The sequence below is a fragment of the Pelecanus crispus genome, chromosome 5, assembly GCF_030463565.1.
Source record: "Pelecanus crispus isolate bPelCri1 chromosome 5, bPelCri1.pri, whole genome shotgun sequence".
In the NCBI taxonomy this organism is placed as follows: domain Eukaryota; kingdom Metazoa; phylum Chordata; class Aves; order Pelecaniformes; family Pelecanidae; genus Pelecanus; species Pelecanus crispus.
The window spans coordinates 55,765,054-55,789,427 of record NC_134647.1 but is presented as its reverse complement, the minus strand read 5'-3'; the positions used below and the strand labels follow the sequence as shown (position 1 = coordinate 55,789,427).

The 24,374-nt window shown below is 65.8% G+C and overlaps 4 protein-coding genes across 4 annotated transcripts; 3 read left to right on the top strand and 1 right to left on the bottom strand.

Moving 5' to 3' along the window:
* Positions 1–3,250: 3,250 nt before the first annotated feature.
* Positions 3,251–4,184, top strand: REG4 (regenerating family member 4). Its single transcript, XM_075711488.1, has 5 exons — positions 3,251–3,320; positions 3,440–3,537; positions 3,619–3,756; positions 3,836–3,941; positions 4,111–4,184. Exons 1-5 carry the CDS (start codon positions 3,257–3,259, stop codon positions 4,182–4,184), a joined length of 480 nt encoding a protein of 159 aa, XP_075567603.1. The 5' UTR covers positions 3,251–3,256.
* A 1,190-nt stretch (positions 4,185–5,374) lies between these two features.
* On the top strand, positions 5,375–8,659 carry HMGCS2 (3-hydroxy-3-methylglutaryl-CoA synthase 2). Its single transcript, XM_075711204.1, has 9 exons — positions 5,375–5,487; positions 5,755–6,194; positions 6,469–6,594; positions 6,899–7,063; positions 7,135–7,303; positions 7,389–7,559; positions 8,135–8,241; positions 8,346–8,471; positions 8,553–8,659. Exons 1-9 carry the CDS (start codon positions 5,375–5,377, stop codon positions 8,657–8,659), a joined length of 1,524 nt encoding a protein of 507 aa, XP_075567319.1.
* A 927-nt stretch (positions 8,660–9,586) lies between these two features.
* PHGDH (phosphoglycerate dehydrogenase) lies at positions 9,587–13,336 on the bottom strand. Its single transcript, XM_075711094.1, has 12 exons — positions 13,058–13,336; positions 12,626–12,777; positions 12,392–12,457; positions 12,256–12,310; positions 12,069–12,167; positions 11,833–11,965; positions 11,600–11,748; positions 11,239–11,391; positions 10,978–11,110; positions 10,485–10,612; positions 10,042–10,270; positions 9,587–9,741 (listed from the first exon to the last, which is right to left on the bottom strand). The coding sequence occupies exons 1-12, from the start codon at positions 13,334–13,336 to the stop codon at positions 9,587–9,589; spliced, it is 1,731 nt and encodes a 576-aa protein (XP_075567209.1).
* A 539-nt stretch (positions 13,337–13,875) lies between these two features.
* Positions 13,876–24,156, top strand: LOC142593562 (myomegalin-like). The gene is made up of 8 exons (XM_075711203.1): positions 13,876–13,932; positions 20,773–20,841; positions 21,299–21,409; positions 21,673–21,749; positions 22,569–22,692; positions 22,766–22,920; positions 23,121–23,238; positions 24,100–24,156. The coding sequence occupies exons 1-8, from the start codon at positions 13,876–13,878 to the stop codon at positions 24,154–24,156; spliced, it is 768 nt and encodes a 255-aa protein (XP_075567318.1).
* Positions 24,157–24,374: the final 218 nt, after the last annotated feature.

The window sequence follows — 24,374 nt, the reverse complement described above, 5'->3', positions numbered from 1 at the left end:
AGGGCTGGGGCTTTTGTGTGGCTTTTAGGAAGGTTGTGGGCAAGCGTGCATCAGGCGGTGGTTCGTGGAGCCGTGGATTCACTCACCCTTTCAGGTCCTGCTTGTTTCCCTGGGCTGTTTCTGTTCCTGCAGCCAGGAGGAGGACCCTCATCCCTGGAGCTGAGGCTGCCTCCCTGGCTTTGGCTTGGCAGCTGATGCATGAAGATGTGCAATTCTCCAGCCTCTGAAACAGGGAATCACGGCTCCTCCGTGCTGTTTTCAGACTTGAAAAGTCTGACTTGAACAATTAGAGAATAAATTGACAATGGCTGTGTTCCTGTATTTTGAGCAGGGAGGTGCCACCGAAACCTTGGGCTCAGCCGGCGCTCGCCCGGCCAGTTTCCAGCTCTCACTGCAGACTTGGATGGAGCTGGTAGCTGAATTACGCCACCTTGCAGGGATAAAGCTGCTAGGGGCATTTTAAGGGTTTAATATGCAAACAGTGCAGCTCCCTTATCTTCTAGTAGAGCCAGCTCGGCAAGTACAAACCTCTGGGAGGCTTTCATCCGTGTTCTCCCACAGGTTGCACATCTGTGACAAAGTTTAGCGAGCTCTGCTGTGTGTCTGGCTCAGCTGCGTCAAGTTTGCTGGTGCTCAGGCTGAGACTTGAAACTGCGTCTCCTTGTGATGGTGCATGCCTCTTCCCCTGCCCGGGATGATGAGGGGCTTGTGAAGACTTGTGTTGCATCCAATTAAGCTTAATTGAACCAGCCAGGGAGCTGGTGTAACCCTAATCTAACTGAGGAATAGTGGAGTAGCCTCAGGCTGCTTTGGGGAACGTTTTCACGGTTTTTCATAAAACAAGGGTGGAGTCCTGTCTTCTGCGGGTGGCGGGGGGGGGGTTGCTGTGTTTGGAGAGTTTCCCTATCAGAGCAGCTGATCTCTGTAAGATTGGTCCATTCAGGAGAAATGATAGCAGGCAGCAGCTGTGTTTGGACACAAGGCTTTACCCCTTTGATCCGGGAGGGTGCCTAGCAAAGCTGGCCGAGCCTTGAGAGGTCTCGGGCAGCAGCAGCAGCCGTATCCCGGCTGTGTGGGCGAAGGAGACAGGTCTGATCCTCCTCCCTCCCCAGGGTGAAAGCCAGACCTGCCTCTGCACGCTGGTGGGGAGCTGCTCCCTGTGAGCGTAGCAGCGCTCGCTGCGCGTTTCTGCAAATGCTGCCACAAAGGAGCCATGGGAGATCCCTGGGGGCTGGAGGACGTGGCTCGAGCCTGACAGCCAGAAAGAACAGCTTCAGCCAGCTCCAAGCCCTCCGTGTTGGGAGATGAGGGGCTTGGCTCTGGGGCTGGATACTCTGCGGGTAGCTGCCTCCTGGGCGGCTGCCAGTGGCCTCCTCCAAGGGTCTTCAAGAGGGCTGGGGGAAGGAGAGCTGGGCATTGGCCATAGCCGGCAGCCGCAGGGCACGGGGCAGGAGCTGGCAGCTTTGCAGGAGACCACGGGACAGGGAGCGGGGAAGAGCTTTCAAAGCTGCTTTGGTATGTTAGGAGCTAACAAAGCAATGCTCCAGAGCAGCGTGGTCGAAGCAGTAGGGTAGATGAGCTTCAGCCACCTCCCACCGGTGCAAGAGGACACCCCGGGGAGAGGAGCGAGGACCACGAGGGAGAAGGCCGTGCCCGACCGTGCCAAAGGGCTCTGGCTGCTGGGGCCCCCCTCTACGGCTCCATGCCAGCAGCAGTGTCCCCAGGGCCAGGGCTGCAGGTTGCCCACGTGGGGCAGGGGCAGTGGGGTGCTGCTGCTGCAGGACCTGCCCCTGTCTCCTGGAGGGATGCAAACTGACGAAGCCCTGCGTCGCTGTGGGGCGTGGAGGCCGGGCACCCCCACCGCTGCCTGATGGCGCCCACCAGCCCCCAGCCGCAGGCTGTTCCTGCACCCTGCTGACAAACATCCCCGGGGCAGTGCAAACAAGGGTGGTGTGTGGGTGACGCATGGCAGGGTGTGGGGCCCAGCTGGGTGCCATCCCTCAGCCAAGGATGTGGGCGATGCCAGGGGGTGGTACCCACAGCCTGGCTGGTAGCTGCAGGGATGCTCCAGCCGGGATCAGTGCAGCCACCCCTGGGGCTCATCCATGCCAGCCCCTGGTCCAGCCAGGGCTAGGTCAGTGGGCATCCCTGCCCGGTGCCAGGCTGCTCTCTGCCGCAAGGCTAGCTCCGTGTTTGCACTAGGAATTAACACTAATTGCAGGGGGTTTATTGACCAACTAGGAGAGGTTCTTCCTGTCTTTCCTGCGGAAACGTTGAAGGTAAACAGAGTGGAGATCTGGGCGGCTTTCCAGTAAAGCAGGGAGGGATGGAGGGGAGTCAGCAGTAAGATTTTTATGGTGGGAATGACCTGAGCTGGGCAAACAGTGATGCTGGTGAGCACCAGGCTATAAAGTGCAGCTCCTCTCCTCTCCTGACAGCCCAGGGGAAGCCATTATTCCTCCCAATCTCCGGATCGCAGGTGAGGAAGGGGACCCTCGCGGGGCAGCTGTGACTGCGGGATGCTCCAAGGTGGCTTGTGAGGGAGCAGGAGCCGGTCCCAGCCCCGGCAGCTCCCAGGGGAGCTGCGTGCTGCCCTTGCTGGATGGGGCAGGCTGCAACGATGCAATTTTCAGAGCCGCGTTGACTTTTGTCCCTGCTTCTTTGAGAGGAAGACGAGCTGAGCCTGCAAATCGGCCCTGGTGCCTGGGGATTAGCCCAATAAAGAGGAACTGCGCTGATACGGCTGATTTGCCTCCCCGGCCTGGGTCTGGCAGTGCTATGAGCTTGGGGGGTGAAAACGATGCTGTGCACGTAGTCCCTGCAGCCCTACTGGCCCTGGCTCTGCCTGTGCCATGGCTGCTGCTGTCCGATGCCAGGGCAGGGCTGGGGTCCCCCCACCTGTACCCATGGCAGCGCTCTCTCCATGTCCCCACAGAGCAGCTCGGCTCACCCAGACGCCTCCCGCTGAGGCTGGGACTGGCGGGGCCGGGACACCCCGCTGCCAGCGTGGGCTGGGGACCCCGAGCCATTCCAGGGGGGACAGGGTGTGGGCACAGGGCAGTGACCTGTGCCAGGGAGGGGAGAGGGGGGCACAGCCCCCAGGGCTGCTATGTCCTCCAGCTGGCTGAAAGGGGCCAGATTCAGTCCATAGCAGGGCAGGTTTGCACCCTCTGGGTGCAGGCAGCATCCCCTGTCCCCGAGGGACCTGGTGGGACCCCCTGAGCTCTTGCAGGAGACACATCCAGGAGCGAGGAGGATGGTGGCAGCAGCCAGGCTCACCCTCTTGCTGCTGGGCTGCGCGGGGCTCCTGCGGCCGGCTGGTAAGTCCCTCGACTCAGGGGGCAGGCACTTTTGCAGCGGGGCCAAGAGGGAGCCACGCTCCTCTCCGACCGGCGACGCTGGCTGTCCCCCATCCCTCCCCATGGCTCTCCCTCCACAGGTGCCAGGTACATAAACTACTGCCCCGAGGGCTGGTCCTACTACAAACTCAGCTGCTTCAGGTACTTCCGTCAGCTCCTGAGCTGGGATGAGGCCGAGGTAAGCTTGCCAGGGTACGCACGTGGTTGGGGACCCCCCCGTCTCCCGGGGGTGCCCCGGCACTGACGGCTCTCCCCGCAGAGGCAGTGCCAGGCCAGCCAGGCTGGTGCCCACCTGGTCTGGGTGGAGGAGCCCCAGGAGGCAGCCACCCTGCAGAAGGTCATCTCCTACTACCAGCGTATGCAGCCCGTCTGGGTTGGCCTCCGCTACGGGCGTGAGGTGAGGCGGGGGGCGGCGGGGGGTGGCAGGGTGCCAGCGGGCAGCGGGGCCATGCCTCTGACCCCTTCTCCCCGCACAGAGCCAGACCTGGCAGTGGGCTAGCGGGCACAAGTACAATGTCGCCAGTGGGCTGGCCAGGAATGGTGCCTACGGGGGAACCTGCGGCGTGCTGACCCACCTCAGTGGTGAGTGCCCGGACCCCGTGTCCACTGCCAGCACTCGGTCTTGGCCGGCTCCCCCCCACACCCACCGCCTCCTCTGGGGCCAGTCCCCCCTGGGGGACTGCGACGGGCAGAGCTGGTACCTCTGTCCTTGCTGTGGCCCCCACTGACCCCCAGCCTGTCTCTCCGGCAGACTTCACCCTGTGGTCCAGTGCCGACTGCGCCCAGCAACATCACTATATCTGCAAGTTCACCCCCTCACACTAGGCATGGCCTCCGGGCCCATGGGGGACCCCATGGAGGACCCCACGCCGGATATGCTCCTTCCTTGCCACTTCTGTTCCTCTCTCCCCAACTCCTAAAAATACATCTATAAAAAAACCAAGCACGCAAGTGCTGTGTGCGTTTGGTGCTGGTGCAAAGCTCTGGTACAGTCCACCCATGGGCATCTGGGTGAGGGAGCAACAGGCGCTGCCGTGGCTCCCTGAGCTTCCCGGCTGCCGGGGGTTTCAGCGCTGCTGGTGCTGGTGGAGCCATTTGGGGGTGAGTCCCTGGGAGCCGCAGGGCCAGCAGCTATCCCAGCTAGGCGCTCGTGCTTGCCCTCTGGTGCTAAACGGGAGGCATGGGGGGATGCAATGTCCCTGGGGTGCAGGTTGGGGGGACAGGAGTGTCTCCAGGGTGCAGGCATGGAGGCGAGCTGGGGCACAGATGTGGGTGGAGATGGGAGCTGTAATGGATGTGCAGGTGTGGGGATGGGTGCACCCCCTAGGTGCAAATGGCTCCACAGGGGTCCAGGAACTGCGATGCTGCCCCGTGGCCGTGTTGACAGCAGCGCCGGGACCAAAGGTTCCTTCTTGTGTCACCGCAGTGTTGCCACAGGCGTCACGTGGCTGTTTGCTCTGGTGTTTTGAAGATGGCTCTGCCCCCACCCAGCTCATGGGTTTTTTTCCCCTCCAGAGTCGCAGCATGTGATGGAGGTGGACCGCGTCCTGGGCGGCACAGATGGTGCCGGCCCCAAACCCTCAGCCGCCCTCTGCTCCCTCCCCGGGACCGCGGGGGCGGTCAGGGAGGCCGCAGCACTTCGCACACCGCGCGATGACCGCAGCCGTGCCAGCAAGCCGCGGGCACCAGAGCTGCCTCCACCCCACGGCACAGGGAGCCGGGGCTATGGGAGAGCCCATCCCGCTGCTCGGCCCCGGCACCAGGCGAGTGCGTCCCCAGGCTTGGGGCACAAGGCAGAGACGTCTTGCAAGTCCCCCCCTCCAAAGCCAGAGCTCGCTCCGCTGTCCCTGTTGCGTTGGCTGGAGCTTGGTGACCTTTGAGCGCTGGGGTCTGGCATGCTGATAAGGGCTGGGAGGGCTGTGCCGTGCTGCCTGTGCAGTTTATAAAAGCACCGTGCGAGGCCCATCCCGCCGTCCATCTGTCCGTCCTGCCGTCCGTCCCTCTGTGCGGCAAAGATGCTGCGCTTGGTCAGCCGTGCCGCGCGCTGCTGGGGGGCGAGGCGGGCGCCGTCAGGGACAGAGCGTGCACCCCGGGGCGCCAATCACCCCATGGCCGTGCAGAGGGCATGGTGAGCACCCACGCGGATCGGTTGGGGTGGAGGCATAACCTCCACTGGTGGAGGGGGGGGGCGTGCTGGGAGGTGGCAGCGCTTTTAAACCTTGCTGGGGAAGGGGATGCTCTCCCCCCTCTCCGCAGCCCCACCGGGCACAGGGCACCAGAAGGAATTTGGGGTGCTCATGGCCTGAGCTGCTTGCTGGTGGCACCTCCTCAGGGCCACCGCCTGTGCCGAGGCTCAGGGCTGCTGCGGGACCGTCACCGTTCCCTCTCCCCGCAGCCTCTCCAGCGCTGCTGGGACGGGCGCCTGGCCCAAGGACGTGGGCATCCTAGCGCTGGAGGTGTACTTCCCCGCCCAGTACGTGGAGCAGGAGGAGCTGGAGCGGTACGACGGCGTGGAGGCCGGGAAGTACACGCGGGGCTTGGGCCAGCAGCAGATGGGCTTCTGTGCCGCTCATGAGGACATCAACTCCCTGTGCCTGACGGTGGTGCAGCGGCTGGTGGAGCGCGGGCGCCTGTCCTGGGACGCCATCGGACGCCTGGAGGTGGGCACCGAGACCGTCATCGACAAGTCCAAGGCCGTCAAGACCGTCCTCATGCAGCTCTTTCATGACTCGGGCAACACTGACGTGGAGGGCATCGACACCACCAATGCCTGCTATGGGGGCACGGCCTCGCTCTTCAATGCGGCCGCCTGGGTGGAGTCCAGTGCCTGGGACGGTGGGTGTGGGCAGGCACTGTGCCACGGGGATGGGGGGCTGGACATGGGGCGGGTGCTGTGGGATGGGGGAAGGAGGCAAGAGGTGGCCTGAAACCCAAAGATGCTCTGGCAAGCCCCAAAGGGAGCTGCTACCCCTCCAGGCTCTCCATCACCCCTGTTTCTCACATGCCTCGGCCATCACACCCAGCAGCATGGGGATGGGGATGTGCAAGGGTTGCAGGATGGAGGCTCCTGCCTGCTGACGGCCCCACTGGCCCCCCTGTCCTCCCCCAGGTCGCTACGCTGTGGTGGTGTGTGGGGACATTGCTGTCTATGCCACGGGGAACGCACGGCCCACAGGAGGTGCCGGTGCCATCGCCATGCTGGTGGGACCCAACGCCCCACTGGTGCTGGAGAGAGGTCAGTGCCATGAGACCCCGGGGGCAACAAGCTGATGGGTGCTATCCCTGCGGGCCATACATCCATGTCCCAGCCCTAGATGGAGCTGCTCTGCTCTGGCAGCACCGGCTCTGCAAGCCCCGGTGGCTGCCCAGTGCTGGGTACCCCAGGATCCCAGCTGGCCACATCCCTGTGGGCACCTCGGAGTGACCCAGGGAGGCTGGTGGATGCCGGGGCTGGTATGGCCGGCAGCACCCATGGGTGCTTGCCATCTGGCTGGGACCCCCCAGCACTCCCTGACAGTGGGCTCTCCCTGTGCCCTCAGGCCTGCGGGGAACCCACATGGAGCATGCCTATGACTTCTACAAGCCGGACCTGGCCTCTGAGTACCCGGTGGTGGACGGGCAGCTCTCCATCCAGTGCTACCTGCGGGCGCTGGACCGCTGCTACACTGTGTACCGCCGGAAGGCGGAGAGCCAGTGGCAGCAGGGTAAGTGGCGGCACCCCTGGGGTGCCCACACCATCCCACCGGATGCTGACAGCCCCCATATTGCCTTCCAGCTGGCATCCAGCGGCCCTTCACCCTCAACGACTTCAAGTTCATCATCTTCCACACGCCCTTCTGCAAGCTGGTGCAGAAGTCAGTGGGGCGGCTGCTGCTGAATGACTTCCTGGCCGCCCCCAACCCCGACACGGCTGCCGGCCTCTACAAGGGGCTGCAGCCCTTCCGGTGGGTCCACGCGCCGTGTCCCACATCCCCGAGCCCAGCTGGGGACGTGCCTGTGCGGGGTTCAAGCCGGCCTCTCTCCGGGCAGTGGTGTGAAGCTGGAGGACACCTACACCAGCAAGGAGGTGGAGAAGGCGTTCCAGGCGGCCAGCCAGGAGATCTTCAACCAGAAGACCAAACCCTCCCTGCTCCTCTCCTCCCGCAACGGCAACATGTACACGCCATCCATGTATGGCTGCCTGGCCTCCCTCCTGGCACAGTGAGTGCCCCCAAAAGCTGGCTCGGGGTAGGGGGGAGTTTGTTTTGGGGAGGGCAGTCCTTGGCCCAGCTGGCTCGGGGGGTAGGTGCCAGCACTCATCCCCCTCCACTGCAGCAGAAACCTGGTGCTTTCATTGCACATAACCCCCGGCATGTTTACCTCCCACCCCGCGCTGTCTCCCAGCCAGCCTTTTCATCCCAGTTTGCTGGAGCTGGGCCGACGCATAAAGCCCTTCTGTCAGCACCCAGAGAATGAAAACCTCCTTGTCGTGCCTGGGAGAATAGCTGTCCCTTGCCACCGCCGGCGGCAAAGGAGCCATGGGAACCGCCAGGCGCCGGGGGCGGACACAAAAACCTCATCCTACTGCCCCTCCTTGGGCAGCCCTGGTGCTCCCTGGCCCTGAGCCCCTGCTGGCCCTTGCCAATGTGGCCATGAGTTGCCATTTAATCCGGCCCCAAGTCCCAGGACCCCCCTGACTGTGAAGGGGACAGGAAGCAGCCCCTTACACCACCCCCACAGCCCTGCATCCCCCCCAGCCCCCAATCCCCTCTAACCCCGCTAACCCCTCACTGCAGATGCTCAGCACGGGACCTGGCCGGCTCCCGGATCGGCGCCTTCTCCTACGGCTCGGGGCTGGCTGCCAGCATGTTCTCCCTCCGCGTCTCGCAGGATGCAGCCCCGGGTGAGCCCCGTGGGAGCAGGGGGCCAGGAGGCGAGGGTGGCGTGGGGCTGCAGGGCCAGGGCCCCTGGCAGTGCTGTCTCATTTGGGGGGTTTCCTGCCACCAGGTTCCCCCCTGGACAAGCTGGTCTCCAGCCTGGCTGACCTGCCAGCTCGCCTGGATGCCCGCAAGCGTGTGGCCCCGCAGGACTTCGCCGAGATCATGAAGCAGCGGGAAGATACACATCACTTGGGTGAGTGGGGCCGGGGGGATGCAACACCTCCCCGCTGGTGCCCCATCGTCCCGCTGAGCCATCACTACCCTCTCCCCGCAGCCGACCATGCTCCCCATGGCTCCCAGGCGGATCTCTTCCCTGGCACCTGGTACCTGACGCGGGTGGATGCCAAGTACCGCCGGGAATATGCCAGGAAGCCCAACTAGGGGGGACCAAAGCGGTAAGCCCCAGGGAGGGGGATGTTCTCCTCCCTACCAGCATCCCTGCTCACCCCCAAATCCGGGGCTGGCCTCCGTGGGAAACCTCACCTTGGATGGCCAGGACGTGGCTGGCAGTGCCTCAGGCCCTGGAGCTGGTGGAGGCAGCAGCGTTTTCTGCAAACCCTCGGGCAGCACAGGGGAATAAACACATCGATGAGAGGGGGCGGCAGCCCGGCTCTGGCTCCTGGTCATGAGTGGTCCCCTCCTGCCCTGGGGCCCTTCCCTCAACCACCGCGGGGCTGGATTGTGGTCCCTTACGGGATTTATCCCATGGGCACCCAACGCAGCCACCTGCCCCATTGGACACGTGCCTCAGTACACCCCATTTCCCCAGGATAGGAAGGTGCCCCGACATTTGGGGGGAGCCAAGTAAACCCCAGCTCCCCTGTCTCCAGTTTGGGGATGGTAAGATGCCATTTTCCCCGTGACGCTGGCAAATTGAAATAGCCCCATGGGAAAACCAGTGGGGGAGGAGGAGGCAGGCAACGCGGGGACTCACGGGAGGGCTCAGCCCCCCTTGGAGCACTGCCTGCTCCCTGGGTCATGCCCTGGCACGGGACCATGGCCGGACGGGACCTCAGCGGGGCCGCAGCAGCCGTGGAGACCTTTGCACCCTTGAACAAACAGCAGCAGGGCCAGGGAGGCAGGAGGGGCTGGGCTGGGGGCAGGAGGGACAGAGCCCACAGGAGCTTTGGGAACAGGGACCCCAAAGACAGACTGCACAGAAAAAGCATCACGTGCTCTCTCCTCCTGGACCCTTTATTGAGCATGGGGCCACCCCAAGCCCAGCGTGGGGGCCGGGTGTGATGCTCCCCTGGCCGCAGGGCAGTCCAGGTGCTGTGGCCACAGGGCATCCTTGCCAGCGGTTGGAGGCTACAGATGGAGCTGGAAGACTTCCGTCACATGTGGCTTCAGCTCACCAAGGTCGGACAGGGGGGCCGAGAGCCCCACGATGCTCCACTGCTCCCCCGCCACCACACCAGAGCTGTGGTAGGACTGGAGCTGGACCCCTGCCTTCCCCAGCAGCCCTGGAGAGGAGGAGAGGGGTTAGGGGCTGCGGGCTGCCCCACCACCCCACCACCCCACCACCCAGCAGGTAGCAGGGCTCTGCCCACCCCAACGCTCCTCAAAAGGTCCATGATGGTGTTTCTTTCCCCCACCCCAAGTCCTTTGCTCCAAGCCCCCAACCCTCTGCCCAAGCCCCCTCCATCCCTGTCTCTCCATGCAACATCTGCCCCCTCCCTGCTGCAGCTGGGGCTCAGCTCCAGGACGGATGTGGGATCCCCCCAGGCTGCCCCCCCTACTCAGGGGTGATGCAGGGAGCTCACCAGTGAGCGTGGGCAGTGTGCTGGGCTCAGAAGCTTTGGCTCGGTAGATGAGGACTGGGCCAGCCAGCGGGGCTGGCTGTTTGAAGGTGGCCCTGTTGAGCTGCTGCAGCATGGGGGTGCTACCCTGCACCATCCCCGTTGCCCGGCACGGGGTGCCCTGCAGGGCCACCTGCAGCAAGCCGGTGCTGCCATTGGCCTCAGGGGCCACGTCGACGTGGGTGGTTTCGACCTGCCAGAGAGATGTGGCCGCTCAGTGCCCAGGCCCTGCATGTGGCAGGGCATGAGGAAGGGATGTCCTCAGAGGCCACCGCAGGTGTTGCCCCCCCAGCCCAAGAGGTGCATTAGCAGCCCCACGGGGTGACCCCAGGCTCATGCTGCTTGGCAGGGAAGGACAGGGTCTGGGTGCACCAGGCTGATGTGTGGAGCCCCAGGTCTCCACACACCTTCAGCCCAGCCTCCTGGGCCAGCAGCAGGGCGTTCACCAGGGTCACTTCCTTCTGTGCCCCTCCAGCCAGCATGCCCGCGGCCACGGCAGGTGTCAGGTAGCTCCCGGCTTCTCGGAGGGGTGTCCCTGGGGGGCAGGGAGGAGGCAGGGGGTGGATGGGCCAGCAGCAGAGAGGTCAACCCCGCGCTGGAGCAGCCAGCCTGGGGCTGGTTCTTCCACCCACCCATCCCTACTCCCACCCTCCCTCCCATCCATGCACCCATCCACATACTCATCTGTATCCCCAGCCCTCCATCCTCCCACCATCCTCCCACCTTCCTTGCATCCTCCCACCCTACTATCCAACCACCCTCCCGTCCACCCCTCCACCTGGCCACGTACCCATCCCTCCTCCCATCCAACCAGCCCAGTGGGTCCCCACACGCCCCTGTGTGCTGCCCACCCATCAGGGTCCCTGTGCCTGGACATGGGGCGCAGCCTGCCCGGCTCACCTAGGGTGCAGACCTGCACGCTGCCCTGTGCTTGCTTGCCCACCGTGCACAGCACCATGCCCAGGGCCCTGGCCAGGGCAATCCAGGGCTTGGTCTGCGGTGCGAAAGCCTTGCCGAGAGCCTGCCCATTGACCTGCGAGGAAGAGCGGGACGTGTGATGGGAACCCACCAGCGAGCACACAGGGTTGCTCCCAATGCACCCACACTTTACAGACAGGGAAACTGAGCCACAGAGGTCAGGTGCCCAGTGGGGGGACTCACTATGCCAGCCAGCCCCTTCCCCGTGGCCATGTCCACGATCTGCATGGCGATCTCCTTGCCGCAGCGGCTTTGCGCCTCCCGTGTGCTGGCACCCAGATGCGGGCAGCAGATGACATTGGGGTGGTTCACCAGGTCACGGTCCTTCGGGGGCTCCTGCCAACACAGTCCCATCCCGCCATCAGCCCCTGGCACCCACCTGGGAGTCCGGAGGGGCATTTCCTCTTCCCTTGCAAGGAGGGGAGCTGGGAAGGGCTGTCCCCGGCTCCACGGTATTTGCCAGGCTGCCCTGGCCCAGCTTGGACAGAGTCAAGGCGATGCTGAGACAAAGCCAAGCTCAGGGGGTCCCCGCAGCCCCACTCACCTGCGTGAAGACATCGAGGGCAGCCCCGCCACACTGCCCCGACCGCAGCGCCCGCAGCAGCGCATCCTCGTCCACAATGCCACCACGGGCGCAGTTTACCACCTGCACGCCGCGGCGGCACTTGGCAAAGGTGCTGTCGTTCAGGAGCCCTGCGGAAGGAGGGAACGCCGTGAGCAGTGGGGGGCTGCCCCAGCTCCCCCCAGGTCCCCCCCGTGCCAGTGCCCGCCCTGTACCCATGGTGGAGGGCAGCAGCGGTGTGTGCACAGTGATGAAGTCGCAGCGGGGCCAGATCTGCTCCAGAGGCAGCTGCTCCACGCCGAAGGTGGCCGAGTCTTCGGGAGTGATGATGGGGTCATAGCCTATGGTCTGAGGCAGAGCGGGAGCTTGCTCCTGCAGCCTGGCACGGTGCTCGCAGCCAGGCCAAGGGGGTCCATGCTCCCCATCGCTCCTCCCTGCCCCAGCTCCTTACCTTCATGCCGAAAGCCTGCATGCGGGTGGCCACCTCCCTGCCGATGCGCCCCAGCCCCAGGACACCCAGCGTCTTCCCGTTCAGCTCCATGCCCATGTACTAGGGTGCAAAGCAGAGAGTGAGCGAGCGCACCCCACACGGGCACCTGCTGCCACATCCTGCCCTGGGTGCTGCGCCCACCTCCTACCTTCTTACGGTCCCACTTGCCCTCCTTCATGGAGGCAGCTGCCTGCGGGATCTGCCTGAAAGGGGAGGCTGCGGTCAGCACGGGGGCACGGGGCCATGGGGCACACGTCCATCCCCCCGTCCTGCCCCGCGCTCACCTGGCCAAGCACATGATCATCCCGCAGGTGAGCTCGGCAGCGCTGAGGCTGTTCCCAGTGGGTGTGCTGGGGATGGAGTGTGGTGTCACTGGTGTGTCACCCCCGGGCTGATGGGGGTCTGCACGCCGTGAGGATGGAGACCCGCAGGTGCCATGGGTGGGGAGGGCACCCTGCTGAAGCCCCCCCACCTCCCCAGGAGCGCAGGTGGGGATGTCCCAATGCTCCTGCTCTTACTTCATGACTAGGACACCCTTCCTGGTGGCCGCCTCCACGTCGACGTTGTCCACACCGGTGCCCGCTCTGCCCACCACCTGCAGCCTCTCCGCCGCCTCCAGCACGTCGGCCGTGACTTTGGTGGCCGAGCGGACGATGAGCCCATCGCAGTCCTGGGGGGGAACGGGCACCGCAGGTGGGACCGGGGCCGGCACCGGGGCCGAGGCTGGCGGTCCCGGGGTGGTCCCAGGGGGGCGGCGGGTTGTGGGCAGCCGCTGCCTAGGGGCTGGGATCCACCGTGCGAAACCGGCCGGGCTCTTGCATCAGACGGGAGGCGGGGACCGGCCCCGCGGGGCGAGGGGGGTCCGCTGCCACCCGGGACAGCCGGACCCCGGCTGCGCCCCCTCACGCCCCCACCCACCCGTGGGTGCAGCCCTGCCGCCCCCCGCTCACCCGGATCTCCCGCAGCAGCTCCTCCTTGCTCAGGCCGGGCTTCTCCTGCACCCGGAGGCCACCGGCCTGCAGGATCTCCCGGCAGCAGGGGTCCAGGCTGTCGCTGATCAGCACCTTCTGCAGCTTCCCCAGCGCCATGGCGGGGGACGGGGCGGCCGGGGCGGGCCAGGGGTGCCGGCTCTCTCCGCACGCCGCCGGGAGGCTGCTGCCGCCCGCCCGCCGCGCTAAAAGGGCTGCGAGCGGGGCACGTTTTTCGGGCTCATTGGGTCCCGTCTCCATAATCCCACCTCCTTCCCTTCCCCTCCCCGCCCCAGCCCGCCCGGCCCCCCCCCCCCCCGCCCCCCGAGGGAGGGAGGGAGGAGGCGGAGGGGAGCGGGGCCAGGGCTGTGGCGAGCCCCCCAGCAGCCCCAGAGCAAGGGGGTGCCCCGGCAGGACCCCGCTGCCCCCGGGCCCGGGGAGCCACGAAGCCGAGGGGAGCGGGGGGCAGCGCGTCCCCACCCCCGCGCACTGCGGCCGTGCCTCAGTTTCCCCGCACATCGCAGCAGAGCGAGGCAGGAGGGGAGCGCTGGTGGCAGCCACGGTGGTGCGGGTGGCTCCCCGCAAAGCGGGGGGTGCTGCCGGCAGGGCAGCAGCCTGGCCCCCAGCCCATGGCAAGCCTGGCCACGTCCCTCAAGCTCACCCAGGAATGGGGGTTCCCCCGGCCCCACAGCCCAGAGGTGAGGCTGTGCCGTGGCCCCTGCCTGCCCCCGGCATTGCCATTGAGCAATGCCCCCGATAAGGGGCCGGGGGCACGGGGCCAGCCCTGGCCATGGCTCCCAATGACGTGGGGTGCATGGGAGCCACCCAGCAAACGCCTTCCATGGGGCAAGAGCCATGTGGCTGTGTCCAGTGAACTTGTGGGGGAAAGTGCTCGCCCTCGAAAGAGAACGGTGTGGGGACCCCATGGGGCTGGGCACAGCCCAGCATGAGTGATGGTGAGGGGTGGAGAACGTCCACTTGCTCATGGGGACAAAACCTCACAGCGCAGCTGGACCAGACAGACCTGGGTCCTGCCCAGGGGGGAGCCAGGATCTGGCCCTTCCTTGCCCACCACTTTCCACACACTTCAGGTGGGCAGCAGGGACACGGCACACCAAAGCCATGTCCTGACGGGACTGAGCCCTTCCCTGGGCTGTGTGCGCCCCAAGCAGCAGGGCTGGACCAAACTGCCCCATGTGAGACCTGCGGTGGCCCCAGAGGCTGTTAAACCCAGCAGAGCCCAAGTGATGGACCAACGCCACTGAGGTGTGAGAGCCTGGTGCTATGCACACCCCAGCACTGCGTATACCCTGGTGCTATGTACACCCTGGCACTACCTACAGCCCAGTGCTACGTACACCACGGCCACAACCAGGGAACAACCGTGACGCCAGAAGGGGGAAGGTCCACGGCAGCTGACACAGGGCGAGAGATGGGGTCAAGGACAGCAGGTGGAGAAATCTGCAGCAGGGTCCAGAAATGGCCCCTCGGCAGGGCTGTGTGACACGGGGACAGGGACAGGGCTCCCTCTCCACGGCCTCGCACATGACGTGGGCTGGGGGCACCCATGCTGCCGGACGTGCCATGGCTGGGACACAGCCCCGCAGCCCCTCCAGCCCTTGGCACAGCCCCACCGCTGGCCCTGGCCTCCGTTAACCATTAAGACCTTGCTCGAGGTGCCCACTGACCCGGCATCTCCACCCCCTGCTCCCCGTGCCGGCACCACCTGGGTCTACTCAACGCCTCCATACGTCTCCGTGGCCCCTCTCCCACGCGGTGCCTGTGGCCCCCTTGTGTGGAGGCCACGCGTGGCCAAGCCACCGCTGCCGTGTCGTATTTGCTGGCTTTTCCCGGCCGGCTGGTGCCCTCTCCTGGGGAGCGGTGCTGGATGCACAGTGGCACCCCGGCACCCTGTCCCTCTTGGGGCGCCTGCTGGGATGCAGGGAGTGCTGGCAGGGTGGCGGGGCCAGCGGGCATGTCCCCCCACTCCTGGCCCTCCAAGGGAGGCAGCCGGGGAGACTTGAATCTGGTCCCTGCCTGTGTCCCGAGGAAGGGCCCCTCAGGCTGGTGGGGACCCCAAAGGAGGGCCAGGGGGATGGGTGCCTGGGGAATGTGGGCTGTGGTGGCCGATGAACCACGGGGATGGAGTCTGGGGCTTATGGGGACACGGCAACCCACTGCCGACCCCATTAACATGGGGGTCCTGGATGGGCTCTGCTTGGTGGCAAGTGTGGGGGGCCACAGGAGACGGCTGGCCAAGGGGCCATGGGTGCAGGATGGAGTGGAGTGGGGGGGGTGGTCCCTGCAGAGGGGATGGGACTGGGGGAGAGGGCAGGGGTGGCACTGGGACTGGGGCATCAAGCAGGGAAAGGAATTGTGGGGGGTCAAAGGGGACTGGGGTTATTAGGGTCAGGATAGGGGGTGGCAAAGGAAAGGCAAGGGTGAGGGAGATTGGGGGTATTAGGTTGGGATGGTGGGTGTTAAAGGGGGGTTGGGGTAATGGTGGGGTCAAGGGGGATTAAGGTGACAGGGGTGTCCCAGTGAAGGACTGGGAAGTCATGGAAGATTAGAGAGCAAGTGAGGGTGTTGTGGGGCCAGAAGGGTACCCAGGGACCTCATGGGGATCTGGGGGTGACAAGGGGGATTAGGGTGGCAGGCTGGGATGGAGGCATCCAAGGAAGATGAGGATGGTAGGGGATGACGAGGAGGACTGGGAGTAACTGGGGCATCAGGATGGATGGCTGGGAGTGCCATGGGGGATCTTGGCTAAATGGGGGTCTTTTGGGGTGACTGGGAAATTGAGAGAAGGATTGGGGGTTCAGGGAGGGATCAGGGATGGTGCCGGGGGGACTGAAGGCTGGGGAAGGATTGGGGTTCAACCCAGAGGGACCGGGGGGGAGTGTAGGGTTGGGGCGGGGGTTGGCTGTGTCAGTCAGGGCAGGCTGGCTGCTGGGTGGGGGGACTGGGGAGACGAAATGGGGGGTGGAGAGAGGGGGTGAGGGGGGCAGAGGGAGGGAGCAGGGAAGGGAGGGAGGGAGGGATGGAGCAGGGAAGGAAGGACGGAGGGTCAGAGGGATGGGTGGAGGGAGGGAAGGAAGGACGGAGGGTAGCAGGGATGGATGAAGGATGGAAGCAGGAGGAGGAGGAGGAGGAGGAGGAGGAGGGGGGATGCAGCGGCGGGCGGAGCCGGCCGGTGCCGCAGAGCCGCCTCCCCGGCGCACGCTGGGGCGGCCCGGCAGCGCCTGCGGAGACCCCGAAAGCTCGGCCCGGTGCCGCCGGTGCCGCCCGGTGCCGCCGGTGCCCGGCCCGGGGCAGGATGCGAGCTCCGCGGCGGAGGTGAGCAGCCTGTCCGTGCGTGCCTGTGCCATCCGTGGGTGCGTGTGTCCGTGGGTGACGCGGGTCGGGATGTCCGCGTGCCCTGGGCACGCGTGGGGGCTGCGTGTGCCCCCGCTGGCTGTGGTGATGCCACGGCGGGCTGAGGCCCAGGTACCAACCGGGACCGCGGCGGCCGGGATGCAGCCGGGATGCGGCCGGGATGCGGCCGGGATGCGGGTGGGATGCGGGTGTGCTCCCTCGGGGCTGCGTGGGGCCAGGAACTGCCTGTCCCCAACACTACCCGCCTTGGGCCGTGGGTGTCCCCTGCCTGCTGCTGGGGTCCCGCGGGTTGGTGCTGCTGGCGGGGCTGCGGGACACCCCGATGCCAGCTGGGCTGTGGCTCGCCGGGCCCTGCGCAGTGCAAGCCCGGGACCGCTGCCGGGCACCCAGGCAAGGGCTTTGGGGGAGCTGTTGGCATGTGGGAAGGGAATGGGGGGCCCTCATCCAGCCCTGGGGGCACACGGGTGTTCGCTGCCCTGTGCCGTGAGGAGCCGGGGGTGCCGGGGCAGTGTGTGCTGTGCCGAGCAAGTGGGCAGGGGCTGTAGGGTCCTGCGGGGCCGGGCTGGCACTGGCACTGGCACTGGGCTCTCCGCCGGGCACCGGGCAGGTGCAGTTTGCTGGGAGGTGCTGGGCCAACAGTGGCCTTACGGGAAGGGCTGTGGTTTGGGGTGCCGGCATGGGGGCCTTGGCTTGTCCCATCTCCCCAGCCCCGTTTGCATCCTCCCTGCTCTTCCCCTGGCTCTGCCCATCTCCAATTCCAGCCTGAGGTGCTGGCCAGACCATTTGTCCCGGCACCTGGCCAGGGCTGCCGGGCCCTGGGAGCCGTGCCGGCTGCCACGCGCACGGTGCAGCGCCGGGAGCCGTCCTCGCCAGGAGTGTGGGTAACGCCGGCCCCTAGCTCCCCACATCCTGCCGCGCTCAATGGAGACCTTGTTGCCGTGCTCTGTGTGCGGGCGGGTGGTGGGCAGCCGTGCCGTGTGCCGTGTGCCGTGCGCCGTGCACCGTGCACCCACGCCCAGGCACACAGGCGGCCTCCATGGTCGTGGCTGGCTGTCCCCGGCTCCACCTCCCCCGTGGCGGCACTCAGCCCCTGATGAAACATTTGTGCCTACGAGTCAGCAGGGAGCCGGGCTGTGCCACGCTCCGCATCCTGGCCTCGGCACTGAGCCGCCACGCTTGCCCTGGCCTTGCCCGGCCCTCACCACGGCCCCTCTGCCAGCCCGGAGGCAGTCACTGGCACCCGGAGTGGCTGGGGCTGAGCACAGGACTGAGGGCTGCCGTCAATCGCTCCGTCCATCCCTCTGTCCATCTGTCTGTTTGCGGGAGGTGATCCAGCAGCAGGAGGAGGTGAGTTGCAGTCAGTGTGCTGAGCGGTGCCGGGCGCTTTGGGGATGCTCTCCCGTGGGGCAGTGGCCACCCTCACGCAGACTACGTGCTGTGGCCCTGGCAGCCACCCATGCACTCTCCCCTCTCCCCAGCGGCACCCCAGAGTGCCGGTGCCGGCAAGCAGCCGCGGTGGCCCCGGTGTGATGCCATGGAGATGCTGTGAGTCAGTGGGTGCTCTGAGTCAGGGCCGCGTGGTACCCCTCGTGCCAGGGCTTGAAGGTACATCAGGGGTGGGAAGCGCTGCCCGGTGGGTGGGGGGCCGGGGCTGTGCCCCCCTCCAGCTCTGCGCCGTGCTGGCGGCTCTGCTCTGTGCCCCAGGGTGGCATGGCCGGCATGAAAGGGCTCTTGTCCTCCTGCAGCCCCAGCAGCACCGCAGCAGCCTCCCCTTTGCAGCAAACAAATTCCCAGTGTTGGGCACAGGGATGGGGAGGGGGGAGCCCCCGTCCAGCCCAGCTGGCTGTGGCCACAGCGGAGCCCGGGACTCCTGCCGGCCCAGCGTCCCCGTGGCCCGGCACAGGGCTCCCAGTCCTGGTGTTGGGGGTGCTGGCCAGGCAGCTGGGCTGCAGGAAAGTGGGTGCTCTGCTTGCTCACCCCAGAGCCCACAGCCAGCGACAGCGCCGGGCTGGCCCTGCCTCTGGGTGGCCCTGAGGGGCCCCCATGGCACTGGAGCCACAGGGGTTGGCCACCCTCCTGTCTGGGTATCACCACTCTGGGCATTGGATCTTCTCAGGTGTTGTGCTTCCTCTGGTATTGCACCTCCTTGGGTGTCACAGCCCCAAGTATCACACCTCCTTGGGTATCGTACTGTGTCCCTGTGGGTATTGTGCCTCTGGGTATCTCACCTCCCCAGGTATCAGGCGTTTGGCTGTCATGCCTCCTTGGTTGTTGTGTTTCCGAGTATTATGCTTCTGGGTGTCGTGCCTCCTTGGATGCCATGTCACTGGGTATTGTGCCTCTTCAGGTATTTTGTGTCCTGGGATATCATGCCTTGAGGTATCATGCTGCTGAGTACTGTGCTTCCTTGAGTACTGTGCATCCTTGTGCATTTTGAGTCTGGGTGTCTTGGCTCCTCAGACGTTTTGCCTCTGGGTATCGTGCCTCCTGGGTATCGGTCCTCCTGGGGTGCCATGCCTCCAGAGATCATGCCTCTTGGATATTGTGCCTCCTGGTATTGGGTCTCCTCGGTGTCATGCTTTTGGGTATTGTTTTTCTGGGTGTTGCGCTTCCTTGGATGTCATGCCTCTGGGTACCGTGCTTCCAGGTACTGCACCTTTGGGTGCTGCACTTCTGGATACTGTGCCTCCATGTACTGTGCCCCTGGGTACCGTGCCTCTGCGCATCATGCTTCTGGGTACTGTGCCTCTGGGTATCGTGCCAGTTATGGTGCCCGGCAGGGTGCAGGGCCACACCTGGCCAGTGCTGGTGTGTTTAAAGCCATCATGCCTCAGTTTCCCCTCATGGTGGGTTGTTGGTGCAGGGGCTGACACCCCAGGGCTGCTTCCCCCTGCTCCCCTCCCATGCTGGCAGTGCTGCGTCCCCTGCCCGTGGGGTGCCCGTGTGGTGTCCCCCGCTCAGGGGGCACGTTCCCAGGGTCCCTGCCATGGCCTGTGCTGTAGGGACCTGCTGGCCCTGCCCGGCCACCAGTGCTCAGCCTCATGCGCGTGGGCAGGGTACCGTGGCCATCGTGGTGCTGGGGATGAGTACCCCCCACCCTGCTCACGGGACCCCACCAAAAAGCTGTCACTCTGGGATTTTTTTTTTAAGGAAAAATATCTGGGTTTTTTTATTTGTGGGTTGGTTGGGTTTTTTTTCTTTCTTTTAAGTCATGAAATGACTCACACTTCTCTGCTGAAAATAAACCTGATTGCAGTTGCGGTGGGGAGCTGGTGAGCTGTGATAGCACGGAGGCAGGGGGCCTCTCGGAGAGCAGCCAGGGCCAGCCCTGCCTTAGGCAGCCCCTGCTCGCTGCCAGCACCCAGACCCCATCCCCGGGGCTGCGGGGGGCTGCTGCGGGGCTCAGGTGGCCCTGCCAGGGCTGCTAATGGGGCTAAAGTGCTGCTAAGGGGGCACGGCCATCTGCATGGCCCCCGGGGCCCTGTGTCTTTGCACTTAGAGCAGATGCCTCCCGGCTGTGGGAACACACATGGGCACCCCCACGTGTGCATGGACGCCCGTGTGCCCCTGTGCACATATGCACAGGGGTGCACCACCCCCCCCCATGCACCCCCAAGGATGTGCAGGGAGTTGTACATCCTTGGAGCAAGTTGTACTTGCTTGGAGTTCACCCCCCAACCCAGGGCAGGCTTTTGCGTGACTATTTGATGTCGGGAGCTCACCCCGCCACCCCCCCCAGCGCCACGCCAGCCATACACGACCCCCCTGAGGCAGGGGAGACGCAGCAGCCGCCCTGCAGAGGATTTGGTAAAATCCCCCACCGCCTTCCCCGGCCCCTCTGGCACAGCAGCTGGGTGGTGCGTGGGGGCCCTAGGGCTGGACCCCCAATGCCTTGCGTGACGCAGCTGCGTGCTCCTCTCTGCAGGGACCCCTGCAGTGGTGACGGGCCGGCCGTGCTCCCCGGAGCCAGCCGCATGGCGGGTAAGACACCCCAAGATCCCCCCCCCCGTACCCTGCATGCCCCGGCCCTGTGCCCTGCCGAGGGTGATGTGCCAGGAGCACCCTGGCAGTGTGCATCGCCCCAGGGAATGCCAGGGGCTTGCTGGGCCCCAAGGCATCCCGATGTCCCTCCCGGTGACATCTTGGGGGCAGGCAGAGTGTGGAGCCGCCGCTTTTCTTGTCTGACCGCCGCTTGCCCTCGCTCCCTCCTAGCTTCCCAAGACGGGTCGTGGGGTGAGGGTGATGAGGACCCCGTGCCAGCCGAGCCGGGGGGGTCCCATGGCCCCCCGGGTGCTCAGCCCCAGCCTGGCCCCTTGGTGCAGACATGTCTCCTCCGGGACCTGGAGATGGGTCCCCTCGCCCAGACGCAGACCCTGCGGGACTTCGAGCAGGTGAGACTGCGGGGTGCCGGGACCCCTCAATAGCACCTCCAGGACCCCCCCAGTAGGTCCGGCTGCTTGCAGGATACGTGCCAGATGCCCTGGGTGCACCGGTGGGGCGCAGAGGGCAGGAGGGGGATGCGGGGCAGGCGGCAGTGGGACGGGAAGAGGGGGCTCAGCCCCCCCGGGCGCCGTGCTCCCCCTCGCCACCCTCCTGGCTGAGGCGCGGGGGCCGCTGGGGCTCGGGTTTCACCACCCGCCTGTCCCCGCTGTCCCCGCTCAGGCGATTCCTCAAATAGCTCCGGGAGGCAAAAAAAAAAAGGAAAGGGGCCGCGACAGGGACAGCGGCGGGAGCTGCTGGCGGGCAGGGACCCCGGGCTGTGTCCCCGGTGGCACCATGTGAGGGGTGCCGGGATGCCCCCCCCATGGAGCGCCGGCCATGGCTAATGGGTACCGCACGCTCTCCCAGCACCTCAACGACCTCAAGAAGGAGAATTTCAGCCTCAAGCTGCGCATCTACTTTCTGGAGGAGCGCGTCCAGCAGAAGGGCGAGGGCAGCCGGGATGATGTCTACCGGCGGGTGAGCGCCCGTGGGGGACGGGTGCCCGATGGGGGTTTCCCTCCTGATGCCTCCCCCCTTTGCCGGGAGGAAATGGGGCCGGGGAAGCACAGCTGGTGGGGATGTTGGGGAGGGCATTGGGCACAGCACTGGGGCTGGGGGAGCCGCTGTGTGGGAGTTTGCTCCTTGCTGCCTTTGACCGGAGTGGGGAGAGGGTCGGGGAGGGTGTTCCCAGGTCCAGGCAAGTGTGGGGGCATCCTACCTGCCTGCCTCCCGCCCCACAGAATATTGAGCTGAAGGTGGAGGTGGAGAGCCTGAAGCGGGAGCTGCAGGAGAAGCAACAAGCCCTGGACAACACATGGTGAGTGGGGCCAGCCAAGCCCCTTGCCCTGGGGCAGACTCGGCACCCATGCGCTATCTGCGGCACTTGTGTGGGTAGAGGGGATGGGGGTCGTCTGCCTGCACCCTGCCCACAGCAGACAGCGGAGGGTTTTGCAATGGGGCTGAAGGGGTTTGCAATGGGGCCAGGCACCCATGGGGCTCCTCTTACAGCCCCAGCACCAGCCAAAAATAAGGGCAGCACCTGTTTGGTGGGGGAGGGCAGTGCCGTGCTCAAGCACCACCGGGCGGGGGGCTGGGGGCACGGCAGCTGGGGAGCCCCTGGTTTCAGGAGTGTGTGGGGACTGCTTTGGTGGTTCAGAGCCTGAGCATGACCTCGTGCTGCCGGAGGAGCCATGTTCCCAGGGCAGAGGCACTTGGAGGTTACAGTACGCTTTTTCCAGGGGTCCTGCAGAAACAGCACCCACGGCATGGGGAGAGCTGGGCTGGGGGTACCTGGGGTGGCACAGCTTGCTCAGCCCAGCTGGTTTGGGGTGGGGGCTTTTGCAAAGGGAGGCTATGCTGTGCCATGCCATGCCATGCCATGCTGCACCCTGTCAAGCCATGCCGTGCCATACCATACTGTGCCATGCCATGTCATGCCATGCCGTGCTGCACCCTGCCAAGCCATGTCATGTGCCATGCCATGCCATAGCGTGCTGTGCCGTACCATGCAGTGTCATACCATGTCATGATGTGAGATGCCATGCCATGCCATACCATGCTGTGCCACATTGTGCTGTACCATGCCATGCCATGCCATGTCATGTTACTCCGTGCCATGCCGTGCTGTGCCTGGCAGGGTGGCCGCGGAGAACCAGACAACCCGCAGCCAGGCAGCGCTCCGGCAGCAGTATGAGGAGCGGCAGCGGGAGTCGGAGCACGTCTACGAGCTCCTGGAGAACAAGATCCAGCTCCTGCAGGAGGTGAGCCCAGGGGCGGTGGGGGCAGTGGGGGAGCGGGGGCTGGTGCCTGGGGGCTCATCCTGCTGCCGTGCAGGAGGCCAGGCTGGCACGGAATGAGGCTGAGCAGGCCACAGCACTGGCCAGAGCCGAGGCAGAGCGGTGCCAGGAGCTGGCAGGGAAGCTGAAGGAAGCTGCGAGGATGAAGGAGGAAGACAGGAGTGATGACAGCTGCAGCGCTACGGCCCAGAGGTGGGTGCCCAGGACCCATCCCCTCTGTGCTGCCAGCCTGTGCCCCATGTTGGTCCTTGGGGACCACCAAGGGGCTGCTGCTGTGTGGGGCTGGGGGGCTGCAGGCATCCAGGGGGTGGAAGAGTCACTCCAAAGGGAGAGAGGTGGGCTGTGGGGGAGAGGACCATGCTGAGCATCCCCCACCCTTCCCTTACTCGCAGGAGGATAGAAGAGCTGACCCAAGAGCTGGCCACCAGCAAACAGCTTGTGGAGATGCTGTCAGCCGAGAAGCGCAACCTGCAGCAGCGCTTGGAGGAGCCCCCGAACATGGGGGGACAGGTGGGTGTGCAGGCGCGGGGCAACACCAGCCCGGCACCCCGGGGAGGAGCACAGCCACCCAGGGCTTGGCTGGCAGTTGTCATCCCCCGGGGCTGTGGCCAGGGCCGTGCCACGTCTGGCCCGGCAGCATCAGGCATTTGCACTGTGCCATGGTGCTGGGGGGGGGGCAGGAGGGCCAGGAGGACCCGATGCGTGGTGTCGGGGGAGAGGCCACCAGCCTGCGCAGTCCTTCTGCAAGGTGTCGGTGCCGCCTGTGCCTGTCTGCCGTTTAAATCCCAGGTCTTAAAATACCCCTGGCAGCCCGGCATGGTGCCAGGCAGGATTTCAGGACTGCAAGGGATCAGAGCAGCATGTTCCTGGCAGCTGCGTGGCTCTGGCCGTGCTGTGTCTTGGTGGCACAGTGCTGTCCCCAGCAGCCATGGGCCAGCAGTGCGTGAGCTGCCCACGTGGCGTGGTCCTGCCGGGACCCCCGTGTGTGCCCAGCGGGTGGCACTGGGTGCCGCGCAGGCACCGGTGCATGGGTGCCGGTGGCCTTGTGCTGTGGGGACATGCCCCCCCCCCCCCCCCGGCGCTGCCTGCTGGGGACGGGCACTGTGGCTGGGCATTGGCACTGGCATTGGGACAGGGACGTGGCGCTGGTGCTGGGATGGGGACCTGGCACTGGGCTGGACACTGGCACTGGGGACGGGCACTCGTGGGGGGCGCTGACACTGCGGCTGGGCACTGGCATTGGGGCTGGGTCTCCGGCAACGGCCCTGAACTGTCGCTGTCGCCGTCGCTGTCGCCGTCCCCGGCCCTGCGCGGTGCCAGCCCCACTGCGCACGCGCAGCTGCCGGGCGTGGCGCCTACAAATCCCGGCAGGCGCTGCGGCTGCCGCGCACGCGCGGGCCTCTCGGCCGCCGCCATCTTGAAATCTGAGCCACAAGCCGGGGCGCCGCCGTGGCAGGAGCATCCTCGGCGGCGGCGGGGAGCGGTGGGGCCTGTGGGGCAGGGGGGCAGCCCGGGGTGAGGGGCAGCCCCGGGGAAGGGGGGCAGTGAGGAGAGAGGGGGCAGCCTCGGAGAGGGGGGAGCTGCGAGGAGAGGGGGGCAGTGAAGGGGGGGGGTGGGCAGCCAGGAGAGGGGGGCAGCTCTAGTGT

What these genes read in the sequence shown, in the direction of transcription:
- REG4 (XM_075711488.1), top strand. Translation starts at nt 3,257, where the DNA reads ATGGTGGCAGCAGCCAGGCTCACCCTCTTGCTGCTGGGCTGCGCGGGG. An exon ending in TGAGCTGGGATGAGGCCGAG is followed by an intron (nt 3,538 to 3,618) that starts GTAAGCTTGCCA and finishes CTCTCCCCGCAG; the next exon opens with AGGCAGTGCCAGGCCAGCCA. An exon ending in CGTGCTGACCCACCTCAGTG is followed by an intron (nt 3,942 to 4,110) that starts GTGAGTGCCCGG and finishes TCTCTCCGGCAG; the next exon opens with ACTTCACCCTGTGGTCCAGT.
- HMGCS2 (XM_075711204.1), top strand. Translation starts at nt 5,375, where the DNA reads ATGCTGCGCTTGGTCAGCCGTGCCGCGCGCTGCTGGGGGGCGAGGCGG. An exon ending in CTGGCCTCCCTCCTGGCACA is followed by an intron (nt 7,560 to 8,134) that starts GTGAGTGCCCCC and finishes CCCTCACTGCAG; the next exon opens with ATGCTCAGCACGGGACCTGG. An exon ending in GGAAGATACACATCACTTGG is followed by an intron (nt 8,472 to 8,552) that starts GTGAGTGGGGCC and finishes CTCTCCCCGCAG; the next exon opens with CCGACCATGCTCCCCATGGC.
- PHGDH (XM_075711094.1), bottom strand. Translation starts at nt 13,336, where the DNA reads ATGGAGACGGGACCCAATGAGCCCGAAAAACGTGCCCCGCTCGCAGCC. An exon ending in AAGGGTGTCCTAGTCATGAA is followed by an intron (nt 12,458 to 12,625) that starts GTAAGAGCAGGA and finishes CTCCATCCCCAG; the next exon opens with CACACCCACTGGGAACAGCC. An exon ending in GCTGCTGCCCTCCACCATGG is followed by an intron (nt 11,749 to 11,832) that starts GTACAGGGCGGG and finishes CTCCTTCCGCAG; the next exon opens with GGCTCCTGAACGACAGCACC.
- LOC142593562 (XM_075711203.1), top strand. Translation starts at nt 13,876, where the DNA reads ATGACGTGGGGTGCATGGGAGCCACCCAGCAAACGCCTTCCATGGGGC. An exon ending in CCCTGCGGGACTTCGAGCAG is followed by an intron (nt 20,842 to 21,298) that starts GTGAGACTGCGG and finishes ACGCTCTCCCAG; the next exon opens with CACCTCAACGACCTCAAGAA. An exon ending in GGGATGATGTCTACCGGCGG is followed by an intron (nt 21,410 to 21,672) that starts GTGAGCGCCCGT and finishes CCCGCCCCACAG; the next exon opens with AATATTGAGCTGAAGGTGGA.